At 37.9% G+C, this 17,181-nt stretch overlaps 1 protein-coding gene across 3 annotated transcripts in view; it reads left to right on the top strand.

The window, feature by feature from the left end:
* Window positions 1–17,181, top strand: part of DNAJC13 (DnaJ heat shock protein family (Hsp40) member C13) — a 55,510-nt gene that overhangs the window by 6,498 nt on the left and 31,831 nt on the right. For all 3 annotated transcript variants that reach the window (XR_005103704.1, XM_037383822.1, XM_037383821.1), the window contains exons 2-20: window positions 725–805; window positions 4,018–4,093; window positions 4,586–4,735; window positions 5,058–5,099; window positions 6,200–6,400; window positions 7,497–7,703; window positions 7,790–7,885; window positions 8,036–8,127; window positions 8,926–9,092; window positions 9,192–9,271; window positions 9,353–9,522; window positions 10,230–10,329; window positions 10,573–10,680; window positions 11,239–11,394; window positions 12,147–12,203; window positions 13,472–13,593; window positions 14,798–14,873; window positions 15,895–15,990; window positions 16,140–16,283. Coding sequence is in view for 2 of the 3 variants with exons in the window: in XM_037383822.1 (XP_037239719.1) it covers window positions 738–805; window positions 4,018–4,093; window positions 4,586–4,735; window positions 5,058–5,099; window positions 6,200–6,400; window positions 7,497–7,703; window positions 7,790–7,885; window positions 8,036–8,127; window positions 8,926–9,092; window positions 9,192–9,271; window positions 9,353–9,522; window positions 10,230–10,329; window positions 10,573–10,680; window positions 11,239–11,394; window positions 12,147–12,203; window positions 13,472–13,593; window positions 14,798–14,873; window positions 15,895–15,990; window positions 16,140–16,283 (2,208 nt within the window). In the remaining variant the exon portion in view is untranslated. The remainder of the gene's footprint in view (window positions 1–724; window positions 806–4,017; window positions 4,094–4,585; window positions 4,736–5,057; window positions 5,100–6,199; window positions 6,401–7,496; window positions 7,704–7,789; window positions 7,886–8,035; window positions 8,128–8,925; window positions 9,093–9,191; window positions 9,272–9,352; window positions 9,523–10,229; window positions 10,330–10,572; window positions 10,681–11,238; window positions 11,395–12,146; window positions 12,204–13,471; window positions 13,594–14,797; window positions 14,874–15,894; window positions 15,991–16,139; window positions 16,284–17,181) is intronic.

The raw sequence follows: 17,181 nt of genomic DNA, 5'->3' as shown, positions 1-17,181 counted from the left end.
TTAGAGCTCCTAAGGCAGTGATCTAGTCAGGCAGTTAAGGGCAAGTTTTACTAAATTCTTAGAGAATAGGTATTCGTGTGTGAAATAGGCATGTCAGGATGTTATTGGTGGGATTCCTTAAGCTTTTAAAGTAGAGAAAGGGTACTTAGCTCTTCAGCCATAATTCTTAGCTAGTAAGTAAACTTCTCAACTTCAGATTCCATCTCAGACTGGAAAATAACCTGTTACATGTGTCCAGGTTTTTCCTTGCTGTGTATTTAAAAATTGCAATAGGAATACAGCTTAGCTGGAGTTGTGGAGTCAGGGTACTCAGGTTTTTTTATTACACATATTTCAGAATATTACACAATTTCCAGGAGTTAAGCATTCTTGAAAGGATATAGAATTTAATTGAATTTGAATGTGTGAAGGTGCAGCAAAAATAGTGATTGAAATAATATGGCAAATAATGGGGTGTAAATTACTGTAACCTGGTACTGTTAGAGTAACTAGTGTAACAAAATCAGTGGGGAAACAATTTCATGTTGAACTCCATGTGCAACTTAGTCTGTGCATTGCTTGATAAACCTAAGTATTCCTAATATTATTTTGTGTGGAATTGACCAAGCAATGACTTGAATGTTTAAAAACGAAGTCTTTCTGTCTTGAAGCATATTGATGATTAGTGAACATTGGTTTTAAATGAAAATCGTGGGTACTAACAGGATGTCTCTTTTGTTTTCAGGTCTTGGCACAGAATGAATATAATCAGAGAAAACAGAGATCTTGCTTGTTTCTACACAACAAAACATTCATGGAGGGGAAAGTAAGTAGTTTCAAGTTTGGCGTTTTTTTTAAAGTGCGAGACATGACTCTTCTCCATTATTGGATTTAACTGCGTAGTTCATATATTGATGGATGAAAATTGAACTAAAGGCTCCTGATGCTCAATCTCTGAACAGAATGTACCTACACTAGAACCAATTTGGATTTAAACGCTTAATTTTAGCCTTCCTCTGCACATGTTCCCACACTTCAGTGTAGCTCAGAAATGGGCCACCTGACATAGCTTCTCAGTCTCTTGAACTAATACATAAAGCACCAGTTTTGAAGTGGAAATGCTTCTCAGAACAGGGTCTTGGAGGAGTAGTGTCTTACAGACTTTAATAGCTGAGGCTTGCTAGTTCACACATACACTTAACATGTTGTCTAATAGATTATCTATTAAACTACTGAGATTTTAAAGACTTCTGTTAATAGAAATAAACTTCATCCCTAATGGGGGTCTTGGATCTAATAATGAATTTTCAGTGATGCTTCTGACTGTAAAATTTAGGGAACTTCTAATAAAACTATCCATTAAATTATCATAACTGGCATCTGTCACACAGTGTTTGAAATCAGCTGTTACGCATACTTTTTAAGGCTTCATAGGAATTTCTTTGGTATCCTTACCCATTGTTCCTTCTCACATGCATAGTAGCACTGTGGAACTGGGATTTTTCCTTGCTACCTAAACATCAACAGAGCAAAGAGGGTACGTTTTCTACACCTCAGGAGCATGACTACTGCTTTATTTTAGTAAGAGGTGATGTCTAAATCTGTTTGTCCAGTAAGTTGAAACTGGCGCTCTTTGTTGGCTGTATGCTGATAGATACTTAATGAATTCTTCCTATCAAAGACTGGGAATGCTGGGAAGGAAAGGAGGATGGGATTGCAGGGAGTGGCAGCCACAGATCTTTCTCGATTGTGCTTTGAAGAACTATGAGATTGTTTCAGTGTCTAATCAAAAAGCTTCTTGCCTTTGTCAGCAAAAATTACAGCCCTGGGTAGTTGAGAGTCCAGACTAGACTGAGCAGTTGTCTGAGGACAATCTTTCCTCTGCCCAGACAGATTCTTGATTGACCTGAAATAAATAGCTTAATATTTAATTTTACCTCATTAGAATTCTAGCTAATACTTGTGTAGATTCTTACCTGAGTTAAGTTCCATGCATTTGAATTAGTGTGGGCATGGGTAAATAAACTGTTTCCTTTAGTAATAATAAGAGTAGTGATGTGGGGTATAACATTAGAACTGTTTGTCCCTTTTAATCCTTCTGTTGCCCAGCAGACAATACCAGGTGCCTCTATTTGAAGTTTCTAAGGCATATGTGCAAATCTAGCGTGCATGTGATAAGAGCTACCTGGTGAAAATCAAATACATAAACTCTGATTTCTTCATTTGCCCAATGCCTTCCATTAAAGAGCCTGTTGCTATGTGATGCAAGCTGCTGAAGTTAGAGTAGTATGATCTTGAAGTCTGATGGCAACATTCTGATAAACTATGAAGTCTTGCGGAACTTCAAACTAAGTCTAAAGACTAAATCGGAGGCTTAGTTTAAAAACTCAATGGCACTTTTCACATAATGAGGGGAAAGGCATATCTAGTGAGTAGTTGTCTTGTGTTGCAGCAGAAGCTTATATGGCTTGTAGTAAGCTTCTATATATTCCTATACATATATATAAGAATTCCTAATTCCACTCAGATCATAGTTACACATTCTCAGTATAATCTGCGAACAACATAAAAAGCAGGACCTTAATGTGTAGTGCTAAACCGGCCTGAATCACTTTGAATATTTGTATGATTTATCCCACTGCTGAATGAGGGCTGGGTACATGGCAGAAAATATGAGAAGTATTTTCTAGTAGTGCAGATGATAATGCTCCAGTGTCAGTCTGTAGTTCTGTAAAATTAATGAACACTGTCCTTCTCTTAAGTGTGATGGTATAAAACTTGGCTAGCAGGTTCATATTAATTTAAAAAATGTAACTTTTGACTTCTACAGTGCTTCAGAGAAACTAGTGAATAGGCAATAATAGCCTTTTTACTAGGAAGAGCACATTTGCTTCATATTCTTCTTAAAACAGCCTGGTGTTAGACTGTACTTCAGTGTAATTTGAGATAATTGACAGTAGAATCTTCACGGCCTGAAGGTATAAATACCTTCTTACATATTTAAAGGTGAAGTTCTGGGCAAGAATATGTTTAGGCTGCATCTAAGAACTGACTTGGTAGTCTCCTCTGTTCACGCAACAAGACTTGGATTTTCTGAAGTTGCCTAGGGAGACAAGATGAAGGAAACGGTAACTCAGTAAATCTGCTCTTCTTTCTTGCTTTCCTTGTTGCATCACATATTAAGAATGCTGGATAATAAATATGCTTCTTAGATATTGAAGTGCTGGCTTGAGCATGAGGGAAGAAAAAGAAGGGGCTGTAATGTTTGGCAGATGTTCTTCAATTGTGTGTGATCATGGCAGATCCTTATTCTGCCACAAAGCACTGTGAAGCTCTGTAGTATGTTAAGTGAGTAAACAAAACCTTATGCAAGTAATAAAGTGCTTTATTACTTGTGAAAAGTTCTTTAGCACAGCATAAACAAGAATACCTACCTAAATTGTGTAACATGAGGAGAGGGAGCAGTTGATTTTGGTCAGAGGATTTTGTTATGATCTAAGAACTGGAGCATTTTTTGACAAGCTGAATATAGTGGAATTATTAGCAGCCAGAGTAACTTCAAATGTTATGCTTCATTACTATGACTTCTTGATCTGCATCCTAAATAAAGAAAATTTAACTACATGGAAAAACAAATAGGTTTTTCAAACAGATTAAACAAATTTAAGGTGGCAGGTCGCTTCAATAGTACAGATTTTTCTAAGTTTTGAAGAAAATAAGCACTTCTTAATTCCTAGATAAGCCATTACTGGCCCAGATGAGTTTGAACTTGCACTAATTTGAGTAATAATGGAAAATGGTAGGGCAAAGTTATGCGTGAAGAAATATATTTAGTAGTATTTAACTTGTACGTCCCTTTTATTGATATATTAAGAAGAGGAGCTTAACGTATTACAAGGGCAAATTGCAAACTAAAACCAAAGAAAACTATATCAATTTCCTACCAATAATTTCTATATAGCCTCTAAACATAATTTTTGCAGTTCAGTGGGGATTTTTTGTGACTTCTGGAGAAACTAACTCTCTTCTGTATTCTAGATATAAACGAGTCTTTTCAGTTGGAACCCATGCCATCACCACATACAATCCCAACACACTAGAAGTTACAAATCAGGTAACTACCATTTTTAAAGTTGATTTCTGACTTGCGTTCATTATTCAGAGTGAACAGTGGTATTCAGTCTTTAGAAGCTACCTAGTCTGACAAGATCTTGGCAAAGCCAGAAGGTATGGCAGCAGTTACAAAAGTACACATAACAGAAAGCTGGTGTTGCCTTTACTAACTCTATGAATATCCAGTGGGTTTTGTACTTCTAGGCAGTTTGTCTTTATTGGCTAATAAGTAGTAGTTTGCTTCTGGGTGTGCTGTTCCGAATGAATGGGGCTAAGTTTGATCACTGTAAGGCTATGTCCCTGAAGGGAGCTGGGACGTTTATTTACTTTGCAGAGTATCAAATAGGAAGTTCAAGCTAAGGCTGTCACGTAGACTGCTAGCTATTGTCTCATTACAGTAACTCGGTTGTTATAGGTACTAAGGGGTTTTGAGTAGATGAGATGTAGCTTTAAAATTACTAACAGTATAACCTAATTACTTTCAATTGTCTAGTGGCCTTATGGAGATATCTGTAGCATTTCTCCTGTTGGAAAAGGACAAGGAACAGAATTTAGTCTCACTTTTCGCAAAGGGAGTGGAAAAAAGTCTGAAACACTTAAGTTTTCCACAGAGCACAGAACAGAACTCCTTACAGAGGCACTGGTAAGAATTTTTTTCTTGGCTATCATTACATTTTGTGGTAGCTTAATAAGTTTTCTTTCCTTATATAAAAAGTATGAAAGCAAGTTGTCTTAGGCTGTTATCTTAATGACTTGATCTAGTGTCAGTTGCAGCAACTAGTGTATGATTCTTAAATATTGAGTAAAATTAGAAATACTGAATGTATTAAACTGCAGTGGAGTGGTGAGCTTTCAAGGAGGCTTAGTTTGAGTTTCTTAAAACAGGGTCAGCTTAAACATAGACTTCCTGCATGGATTTGCTATCATATTTGCATTCACTCATGGTTAACTTTTTTAAAAAACAGAGATTCAGGACAGACTTCTCAGAAGGAAAAATCACAGGACGGGTAAGTGTCTGGCTTGTCTGCATCATGTGCAGTTTAATGAAATGATCTAAAGACCTAAACTTCTACTTTGTTCATGTATATTATGCTAAATATACTACCTAAAATAGCTGTTGTAAATTTGAATCTGAAGTCTTGCTTTGAAAAAAAAAAAGTTTGTTAAAAAACAATGGGAACCTTTTCAACAGTGGAATATTTGAGTTTTCTTCACTTGACCTGAGCCTTATGGTGGTACACTTGAATACTCTGAATGTTACTCTCAAATAAAGGGCTTTGCCTTGTGGAGCTCTTACTTGGAGAGAAGAAAGAAGAAAAACATAAGTTTTCATTATTCAATGTTTACTACTTCCAGCACTTCACTTTCTAACTAAATAGTTTTCTGTGTAGCATCTTGAACACTTGATGTGGGAATATTGTTTTCCAGGAGGATTTCTGTACGACAAATTAAAGACAAGATTGCCATTTAATGTATCTTGGTAATATGGTAACAAGCAAAGCACACAGAGCTGGACTTTATATTTGGTGTTATGTCTTCTGGTCACAGAGGATAGCACTTAATGTAACTTGAAGCATTGTATAGAATAAATCTTAATTGATCAGTCTAGTAATGTTGCTGGAATATGGGGGTCCCTTTTGCCTTGCTGTAGTTTAGAATAGATCTCTAACTTTTGGTGGTTTCATTGTCTGTATTTGTAATGGAGTATGACTGCAGGAGATGAAAAATTTGCACTGTAGTGATAGGTTTACTTTAGTTTGATTAGCTGAGTAACAGTATCTGATGCAATAGCTATTTCCTTGTCTAACCACAGCACGTGTAGTCTGAGAGTAGACAATCTGCAGTGGAAGAAACTTACTCCCTTTTGGAGTGGCTGTTTTGGGATTGCTGTTCTCACTTCAAAATGCATTGTTTAAGCGATGACTTCCTTGTCAGTTGACAGCTACTTTCCTTTGATTCATAGTGTTCTTAACATAGATAGGAGCATTAAGGAAAATGATTTAATTTTTTTGAACTTTACACCCACACTGCTTACTAGATGGGAAAAGAGCTATTGCTGTGTAGTAAAGGAGTGTGTGTAGATGTCTAAAAGTAGCTCTCTCTGCAGAGGTATAACTGCTATAAACATCACTGGAGTGATTCAAGGAAACCTGTGATTCTGGAAGTGACTCCTGGAGGTATTGACCAAATTGATCCTGCAACAAATAAAGTCCTGTGCTCCTATGACTACAGAAACATTGAAGGCTTTGTTGATATTGCTGGCTATCAGGGAGGCTTCTGTATCCTCTACGGAGGATTTAGTAGATTGGTGAGTACTAAACCAAAACGTCTTGGTATGGTGCTTAGGATGTTTAAGCTGCATGTTAAATAATGAGGATTCAGCATAATTTGAACATACAAGTATGCATGTCTTTGGAACTCAGCTGTGGAGCCTCAAGGCTTGTGGACAAGTTTTAACTAATTTCCTGTAAAAAAAGAGGTTTTAAAAACTTTTGAGAGCAATGTGTTAGGGTGTTTTTGGTTTTTTTTGCTTATTGCATGTTTAAAAACTACTGAGCATAAAATGCCTAGTTATTTATATGGGATAGTGAATAAGAAAGTAATGTGAACATGGGAGTTTCCTGACATTTCTCAAAGCTACAAAAGTGACAGGTAGTGTTGCTAATCTATTTGACTAATGGAGGGATTTTATGCAGAAATATATTGATCAATGGTGATGTTTTCTTTTTAGGCCTGTGATCTGATACTCAGCAGCTTTGCTTGGGAAATACTGTGGTGTAATGCTGGTTTCAATCTTAAAAGGGTTTCTGTGTGCTACACTGCAAGCAGCATAGTAATTCTTACAGGAATTAACTTACAGTTACCAATGTAAATACAGCTATCTCTGTCACTATGAACAAGATAGGACTGTGTTCTCTAGATCAGGGTTTCCATGTCTTACATACTGCAGCATGCTTTTCTCTTGCATAAAACTAGCAATATATAATGGATCCTCTAGATCTGTCCTAACCTTGCCTAGCCGGGCTGGATAGCAGCCCTTAGAGACAGCAGCTAGGGCTACCACTGTGGTTCCTGGCTCCTCATTCCTGCCAGGCTGTCAGGTTCTGTTGCCAGGGGTGGACAGGCAGGTCGTGCAGACCTTTAATGGCAGCAGGAGTAGCTGCTATAGATATTTTTTTTTTTCCCCGAAAGGCAAATGTGAACTAATAGTGGATCTCTTGTGTAATAATTAGCTCCTCTCTTTATACCATGCACTTATCAAAGTCACGCCCAGCTGCTGGAAGATTGGCTGCTGTTGGGTCGATTGTCTGCTGTAGGGTATATAGTGGAGGATTATTTATGGAACTGACTTCTTGAGCTATACCATATTTTTCACCTGCTTTTTTTCTTGTCAAAATTTGCAGCACCTGTTTGCATCTGAGCAGAGGGAGGAAATTATCAAAAGTGCAATAGAGCATGCTGGCAACTTCATAGGTATCTCTCTGCGGATAAGGAAAGAATCCCTAGAATTTGAGCAGTACTTGAATCTACGCTTTGGAAAATACAGCAATGATGAATCTGTAACATCTTTAGCAGAGTTTGTTGTTCAAAAAATAACACCTAGACACTTGGTAAGGGTATTGAACTAGACCTACTTGGTTCCTCTTAGGAAAGAGAGTACTTAGCACTTAACATGCCTTTTTTTTTCTTCTTTAAGGAACCTGTGAAAAGAGTACTAGCTCTTACAGAAGCTTGCTTAGTTGAGCGGGATCCAGCTACTTATAACATTGCAACTTTGAAACCTTTATGTGAGGTAAGGAGCAGCCTTTCTTTTACAGTTTCTATTGGAAGAAGTGGTACTAAGATGATAATAGTAGGCATTTGATAGTATACATAAGATGGCCTTAATTTGTAGGCTAGATAAATAACTCCACTTTGTGTGACCCTTATTTCTTACTTTTAGGTATTTGCAATAGTATGCGACTATGAAAATCCTCAGCTTTTTACCATTGAATTTATCAAAGGACAAATTCGGAAATACTCTTCAACAGAAAGGTAACTGGAGCTCCTGTGGGTTATAAATTCAGATGGAAGTTGGCATTGTAGTACTTCTGTTTTCTCAGCTTCCATAAACTCTGACCCTTGTAAGTGTTAACTCAAAGCCTTGCTATTCTAGTGGTCTGCTACTTAAAAATCAAGATTTGTAGGGATCTAAATCTCTTCGATTTACCTTCATCCCAACTTAAGGAAATCCATCCAGAAGTTTTCTGATGAATATGTAAGGGTGTTGAACAGTTAGATGCAGCCCGTTTCTCCTAAGCAGTGTTGTTCTGTGTATGTTGAACTTGGTTAAGCAGTATATCTGACACAAGGAAAGAAAGCACAATGTAGGTGATACAGAAATGTGAAGGCTGTAAATCCTTTGAGCTGTGCTGTCTGCTTGGGATAGCCTTAGTTGATTCTATTTAAAACAACCAACTGAATAGTCCCTGAGTGCACTTGCAGTTGTAACATAGTCTAATCCTGCCAAGTGAGGTTTTGCAGAAGGCAGAGGGATGAAGTGGCTTGCAACATTTGTAACTCATTAACAGATAATCTAGAGTTGATCCCTTTAGTGGAAGGCTGCAGCTGGCTATACTGGGTGTAAGGCAGCTCTAGTCTTACAGTGACTAAAGGAATGCTTGAAAGTTAATGATTTCTTCCAGAGGTGTAGCTATTTGCACTAGTGTTGGTAAGAGATTCAAAGCATTGCTGTCTTTCGTTCTATATTTGAATTTTTTTTTGCCTGTTTTTCTTACCTTGATTCTCTGGCATTGCTTTAAATTGTATTTATATTTCCTTCTCCCAACCTAGAGATTCTCTCCTGGCTAGCTTGTTAGATGGAGTGAGAGCTTCTGGTAATAGAGATGTTTGTGTGAAAATGACCTCCACACACAAAGGCCAGCGCTGGGGATTACTTAGTATGCCTGTAGATGAAGAAGTAGAGAGCCTTCATCTGAGGTTTTTGGCTGCTCCTCCAAGTAAGCTAACGCATATTACCTGGTTTTATAGTACTCTTTAAAGCATCCAGATATTTAGTCAGGTACTGTGCACTTAACTTCTATTATGTCTTCTTCCAGATGGTAACTTTGCAGATGCTGTGTTCAGGTTCAATGCTAACATTTCATACAGCGGGGTACTACATGCAGTTACACAAGATGTAAGAATAAGTCCTGTGTCCATCCTCTTAAGATGTTGTTAATCCATAAAGGTATTAATAATTGTTATTTCTTAACCCCAGGGTCTGTTCTCAGAAAACAAGGAGAAACTAATTAATAATGCCATAACAGCATTGCTTTCACAAGAGGGAGATATTGCAGCATCTAATGCAGAGCTTGAAAGCCAATTCCAAGCAGTAAGACGACTAGTGGCTTCAAAAGCGGGCTTCCTTGCCTTTACTCAGCTTCCAAAGTAAGTGAGAAGTCTCTTCAAGCTTGGAAGTAGTAGGTGAAAACAACTCTTACGCTTTTGATGTCTTATTTTTAAAACTGAGAGTTGGGAGTTAAGCCTCACTTTTGAAAAAGCCTAGAAGAATCTGTACATGTTTGTTTGCTTCTAGTAGTATGAGGCTGTCATCAGGCTTTAACACAAGTTGAAAATCCCAAATGATCATTAGTATGTAAAGCTATCCTTTGCTGCATACTCTCTGCCTTGAGTCAAAAATGGTTTAATGTTTTTCCTAGTGGAAAAACTTCTAAAATGCACCTTCATCTGTCCTTGAAATAGGTGGTTCTTCATTCTTAAAGAATGTTGATGCCATTACTATCTTGAGTTCAATGCAAGATAAAACGTGATGTTAGGAAGCAGACTTGTACTCCTACAGTAAGTACAGGCTACTTGGAGTTTGTGTCTTAACTGGACGACATAAGAAAGCAGAAAAATTGCTCACTATCACATAACTACAGAAATATCTTTGTTTTGGTGAGCATGCTCTTTGCACGTTGTTAACAGTGAAGTCAATATTAGTGTTTTCCTACCAAGGAATCTCATATATATGTAGATGTCAAGGTCCTGGCTTGCCAAATGCAGTGGGAGCAGGTCAGTTTTGGTCTTGGTTGGACTTTTATCTTAAAACTAAGATTTCTGTTTCCTCTAATTTTTTCCTTTCCTTTCAAAAGATTTCGAGAACGATTAGGAGTGAAGGTTGTGAAAGCCCTCAAAAGGAACAATGATGGAGTAACTCATGCCTCTATTGACATGCTTTGTGCTCTTATGTGTGTAAGTATTAAATTGCAGATTCTGCAACTTTGGGATGAACTTCAATCTACTGAAAGATGTAGAAGCAGGGACTGTCTTTCAACTTGCAGTGTGCTCAGACATGAAATAACCTATGGTACAGTGATTTCCTACTGAATTTTAAGTAGGATGTGCTTTTTATGGGTTCAGAGCGTGGCTTTTGGACTACGGCTGTTATGAGCTCAGGGTTGAAATGTGACTACATACTGAATACTTTTTTTACAGCCCATGCATGATGACTATGACTTGAGGCAGGAGCAGCTGAACAAAGCTTCCCTTCTTTCTTCAAAGAAGTTTCTAGAAAACCTCCTGGAGAAATTCAATTCCCATGTGGTAAGTCAAATTTTGAAAACAGCTTCAAGTGCTTTTCCAAATTGCTATGGAAACACTGCTGTCATACTTGGATATATCATTGAATGTATTTGTACCTGTAATTGAAGTGCAGAAAATAGAGCTGTGTCTGGCACTGAGGTTTGTTCTAAACACCTTTGGATCTTGACAGGTTAGAATGTAGCTGTCTATGCTGCAGAACGTGTCATGCAACAAAAGTTGTCATGTTTAACATGGAAACCGGGTCCTTTTAGCCAAAAGGATAGTGTAAACTGGTACTTAGGGGATTAAAACCAGAAAAAGTAATTTGCAGCACACTGATATATGAGGTCTCCAATATATATAGTCTCCAATATGCTCTAGGAGCCAGTACTTTACCAGAGTATTGCCATACTCAGAGTAATGGCATATTGTAAACTTGTAATTTTTCTTTGCAGAGTATTTTGTGGTATTACAGGGAAGAGCACCTTCAGCATCATGAGTACTGAATAAAACTTACATGAATACTGTTGGGCAGGAGAGAACACTATCTGTATTACATACCTGTCTTCCTAATTTCAGGATCATGGGACAGGTGCCCTAGTAATTAGTTCGCTTCTGGACTTCCTGACATTTGCCCTATGTGCTCCATATAGTGAGACTACTGAGGGGCAGCAGTTTGACATGTTGTTGGAAATGGTGGCATCTAATGGAAGAACGCTATTTAAGCTCTTTCAGGTAAGATTTCATAATTTGTTATTATTCTTAGAGGCCTTAGGTAGTCAGCGAGCATGAACTTGCTTGTTCTCCTGAATGACAAATTTGTCTACTGTTCAGCTGGTTAATGTGTGTAAACCTTTTCTACCTTGGTCAGTTTTTTAGTGACCTGTTGCCTTATCTTCATATATCAGATTGAGGTGGTTATTCTATAGTGAATGATATGCCAAATTGTAGAATAGACTGCCTAAGACTTGTTCCTAGAAACATTTTAAAGTACCAGTTAAATATTAAGCTAGATTGAGCAGATGCACAGATTTTTCTCTCATTGGGAGCATTTGCTGCCTTTTAATTTCTTTCACAGTAAATGAGAGTTGAAAGGGTTGCAAAACAAGAGTAACATCCTCTTCATTAGTAAACCTGTAAGAGTTCTAGGATTTTTAGCTAAAATGCAAATGCTAATTTTCTCTAAAAACGGTAAGCTCCTTGTTCCGAATCAGCTTGTCAGTTTTCCCAGCATTATACCAGCTTCTTTGGTATATACTGCTGTTCAGTGCCAAGAAGTCGATCTGATAGTCGCATGAGAGATTCTTGTTGATAGGCATACTGTAGGAGCTCTTCCTGGTGCTAGCTTTCACAAAACTGGAATACTAACCTTTTGCCCAAAACTGGAGGTAGAACAGCTGTGTAAATGCATTAAGGAAACTGAATCACAGATGATCTAATCCTCAGATTTTGCACTTGGGTAACTATTTGTCAATGTTCTATTTTAGCACCCTTCCATGGCAATTGTCAAAGGAGCAGGTTTAGTAATGAAGGCAATAATAGAGGTGAGACTTTATCAGTGTTATCTGGGCTAGCCTATTAAAATATGTATTGTCTATTTCAGACCTGCAGTTACTTACCAGAAGTTGTTTGTTATATTAGCTTCTTGCAGGGGGTTGGGGGGAGGAACAGAACACTGGCTTAATTGTGTGTGGTTTAATACAGCAATTTGCTTTATCTTCCACTTGGGGGTTTGGAAGGCATGTGAGTTGGGACATTAGGTAGTGTGTGTTTTCATACTGCAGTCAAGAGGTGGCTGTTGGTGTTGTATGTAGCTCAGTCACATGCTTCAGAGCCACCAGACTTCTCCTGCATGTTAAAGAGGGTCTCTTGAGGAGAGGCCGTATTTCCTGGGATGCATTGCCAGACAGAATGGGACTGGAATTAACAGGTAGTACAGTCCCAGAGCAGACGAGTGATGTCAGTGCCTGTTCTTGCTCTTTCTGCTTCAGCAAAGGATGATTTGGCTTTGTTAGTTTTCATACCACACGATCTATGGGCTAAGTCCATACTACTTAAGGGCTGCTCATGATTGTTGCAGGGTGACCTTGCTAACTGACTCTTGACACTTCCTGTGTTGAAATTCAGGGCTTAACTTAGTGCCTCATTGTGTATCACAATGGCTCATGCATTTGAAATGCATCTAGTACTTTCTTGGAATGGAAGTGAATGAACACTTGAAATAGAGGTATCATAAATCTTCAAGTTTCCATTGATATAACTGATAATGTTAGCTAAAAGTTTCTATGCTGTTTAACACCTGTCACTTGAACTATGGTGGGCCATGGGCAAGTAAAAACGCAGGGAAAGCTTTTTCTTAATTACTTATTGCAACTAATGTATCTCAACTGAGTGACAATCTTATCCATGTGGCTGTTTAAACAGTTATTCTTAAATGGTTACACTTGACAAGCAACAAGCAGTTACTTGTGGCTGTCGTTCTCTGCAATTGCAAATTAGGGTTAAACAGTATAGAAGTGGTACTTGTAAATGTACAACCAACCTCCTGATCTGTGATGAGAGGCTTACGTCTTATCCTGTCCAATTACTGTCCTCAGATATAACTACAGATTGTCAGGTCTGTGGCTTTACTACAACTTTGATCAGTTGCTGTTCAGAACTGGCACTTAAAGCGTGTCATACTATAGTGTCTGGCTTTTGGATATTAGCTGATATAACTGATAGTCAGGAAGGCCTTGGAACTGTAGGCTTAAGGTAAAAGCAGCTTAACTAAGATTCTTTCTTTAGTAATCATCTTGCCCTGTTTCCAAAGGAAGGAGACAAAGAGATTGCTACCAAAATGCAAGATCTTGCCCTCAGTGAAGGTGCCTTACCTCGTCATTTGCACACTGCTATGTTTACAATAAGCACAGATCAGAGGATGCTTACAAATAGGTATGTCTGTGTCACTTGCTATATCATGTTTAAAAAGTCTTAAGTAATGGCCTAGCTAATGTTAGAAACATCAGGAGATCAGGGAAGAAATCCTGAAGTTCTTCAGGAAAATACTTTTTTCAGCAGCTGGTATGTTTAAGGAGAGCAAGCTTCAGCTGAGACTGCAGCCACTTAATAAATGTTTGATTTTTTTTTTTTAAATTACTTTTTTCCAGAATGGGACATGGGTTGGTTATTCGTTAAAGGCTCAAGTTTAGTTTTTTATTCTTGTCTGAAAACATTCAGGGAAAGAAAAGGCAAGTAGAATGTCTGGAACGTGTATAAAGGTTTAACTTGTATTTTACAACTGTATAAATCCTGGTTTGCACACCTTTGGCATCTTGCATGCACTTAGACTCATTCAACCTGCCAGAGAGAAGTCTCCTCGTGCAGAAATCATTCCCTGAATTTAGCAGTCTGTAAAACTTGCGTTTTGGTAGCGGGCCTGAGGGTATACTGGGGAGGATGAGTGATAATTCAATTATTTCCACTGAAATACAAGATTATAGAAGGTCTGGGTGCATGTTCCTGAAGTGCCTAAAGAGTTGCAAAGCAATGTAGTGGCAAATGGAACTTGTTGCCTCTGTCGTCCAAGGGGGAGCTAGTGTGAAGCCTTCTGTCATACTAGTTCTGTTTGGAGCTACTACTTATGAGCTGTTTGTAAGCAATGCTTCAGTTCAGTGTAGTAGAACTGTAGTGACAAATTCTGGCAAAAAATGTCAGTTGGTGTAGAAGGCAGGCTCCCAAAGAGGTTTTCATGGCCAATAATGGGTGTTAAGAGCTTCAAGTAGGGCAGTTAACAGTTCTTGATGGCTTCTAGACCCTTTAACCTTAACTTAAGATTCACTGGATAAACTTTCATTTGATTATTTGATGATTATTTTCTGCTCTATTGCTCAAGTGTTCTTTTGAGGTCTAGATCAAAAAGCATGTACTGCTACTGTTCCACTAACTTCACTGGAACTTCCTAAGGGCAACACTGTAAAGCATGCTAAGCATATACTTGAACTGGAACAACATAATGCTTTTTGCTCTTACTCACTCAAGAGCATGAAGCTCTTGCTCATCTTCATTTCACCAGCATGGTAAGGGTGTCAGTTTAGTGGTTTAACAAGCTGTTTAAAATACTAACCTGCAGTTTATTGATTTCAATGGCTTTTTTCAGGCAGTTAAGTAGACATTTGGTTGGCCTCTGGACAGCTGAGAACAAAACTGCTATGAATTTGTTGAAACGTATTTTGGTGAGTAAAAATGTGATACAGAGTAGGGAAAGAATAAAATTGGAGAGCCTGCAGTACTGGGAAACTTGGGGTAGTCTATATAGTAACACTAACCCCTTTTCCATCCAAGGGGGAAGGCTAGCCTGGAAAATCACCAGGTTGGCATCTGCTGTTTAAAGGATGCTGATGGCTAGTAGAAAACATCTTGAATTCTTAAAGTACTCTGTTACTTTCCTGCTACTTTGAAAAATAGTGTACGACACAAAACTTAAAAATAAGGTGTCTGATTGCTTTTTTTTGTTAAAAGGAAAAAAATGTGGGAGACATAATAAACATGATTTTTTACTGGCACTAAGCATTAGAAACTTAAGGCCACAGTTCTGTCTCCACTTCCATGCTTGTCCAACTGCTTATATTGTAGTTAAATTTATATATTGGCTGATAGTTCTTATGTTCTTTCACCCTTACAGCCTCCTGAAAGATTCTTGCTTAAGTTACTTGAGTGAAACTAGCTCAGATAGTGTTGTAAGGATTTGTTAAATCTGGAGAAATACCAACTTTTACATTAAAAATGGTAGTTCACTTTTAGCAGAGCGAACTGGCCTGATATTGGTTACTATCTTCTGGAAGGCTTAGTAAAATGAAACTATCTCATCTCTAATGTCACATGCAACATTCGGTCCATATCAGATATGGACAGATTCTAGTACTACAGTATTCATCCCTCTCAATGTTGTTGTGGGATCAACTCTTCTCCCTGCAGTCCTTAGCTTCATTAAGTACTCCTTTAAGAAATGGGATATAGGCAAGAGCTCTGCTGTATGGAAGCTAATCATGTACCTCTGTTGAAGGGTTCTTTCGAGTATGGTGACATTTCACAGATAAAAGCAAAAAGCTGCGGTGGCTTTATATACTTGCTTTAGAGTAGAATATAAATTCTTTTTTGAAATCGCTAATTTAAAGAAATGAACTTGTTATGTAATATGATGTTTTCTGTTCAATTAACCACATGTGTGTTTACGCTGGTTTTAAATGTTTCTAGCCACCAGGTTTGCTGGCATACCTTGACAGTGCTGATCCTGTTCCTGAAAAAGATGCTGATAGGATGCATGTTAGAGATAACTTAAAAATTGCAAGTGTGAGTAAATGCCGCTGTCTTACCTCTTCCATTGTACAGATGCACAGTTTTAGTGACTTTTCTAAAAACAGATACTTAACTGTTGCATTGACCTGCATCCAACATGATAGACCTGCAACTGCAAATAACTGATAAGATCTGTTCTGCAGGATCAGTATGGCAAGTTTAATAAAGTACCGGAGTGGCAGAGACTGGCTGGAAAAGCTGCAAAGGAAGTTGAGAAATTTGCCAAAGAGAAGGTGGATCTAGTCTTGATGCACTGGAGAGACAGAATGGGCATAGCTCAAAAAGAGGTAAAAGTATTTGGAACTTTGTTACAGCAACTTGACTAAGTGTAGAGAGGAACACCTACAAGTCCCATGAAATCAGAGGCAAGTTTGACAATAATAAAGTGTAGAAATGTGAAAAACTTCATAGTTCTGCTTCCTTTTCGCAAACTCTCTACCTCTTACCACTCTTCATCTTGAGTTAGAAATGAATTCCAGGGAGGATGTAAAGCAGGCAAATGGATTCCTTCAGTATATGCATTAACCTTTTGCTTGTTCTTGGTTTAGCCAACCTTATCAAACTGGACTGCAGCTTATGTGTATTTCTTCCAAGATAATTATACAGGAGAATAGTAAATTCCTTGAAATGTGGCAAAACCAGTTTTTAAACTACATCTGGAAGAAACTATGAATGCTCTTTGCATCCAAAATTACGTACTTTGTGCTAGCTCGATTTTTAGCTATGGAACGTGCTTGAAGAAGCTTAGTATTACCTTTAATATAGGTCTCTCAGTACTTAAATTGCAACATAAGACTATACATGAAACCACGGTTAAGACAGGAGTGATAAGTGACTGGTTTGATCTGATATTATAATAGGATAGCCCAAGCACTGCTTGAGTTCTTACTGTTGGTCTCCTTTTTCTTCTGATTTTATTGTTGTGTTCAGTTTGACAAACTTTTTGCATTATGAGCTGTTTACCTTCAGGCTTAGTCAGGAGACTAAAAGTTGTTTTGTGTGTTCTGGAAATGAAACTATTATATATGCAAGGAAGGATGAAAAGAGCAATGCAAGGGTGTTGGAAATGTCTGTCTTTGTGCTTGATCTGATGTAGCAATAAGCTTTAATTTAAGGAAACGTGAACTTGGTAAAATCTAGCTCAAGTTTGTAGCCTGTGGTGCAGGATATTGACAGGTAGTATTT

Source organism: Falco rusticolus, chromosome 4, assembly GCF_015220075.1.
Source record: "Falco rusticolus isolate bFalRus1 chromosome 4, bFalRus1.pri, whole genome shotgun sequence".
Classification (NCBI taxonomy): Eukaryota; Metazoa; Chordata; class Aves; order Falconiformes; family Falconidae; genus Falco; species Falco rusticolus.
This window is presented reverse-complemented; position numbering and strand designations above follow the sequence as displayed.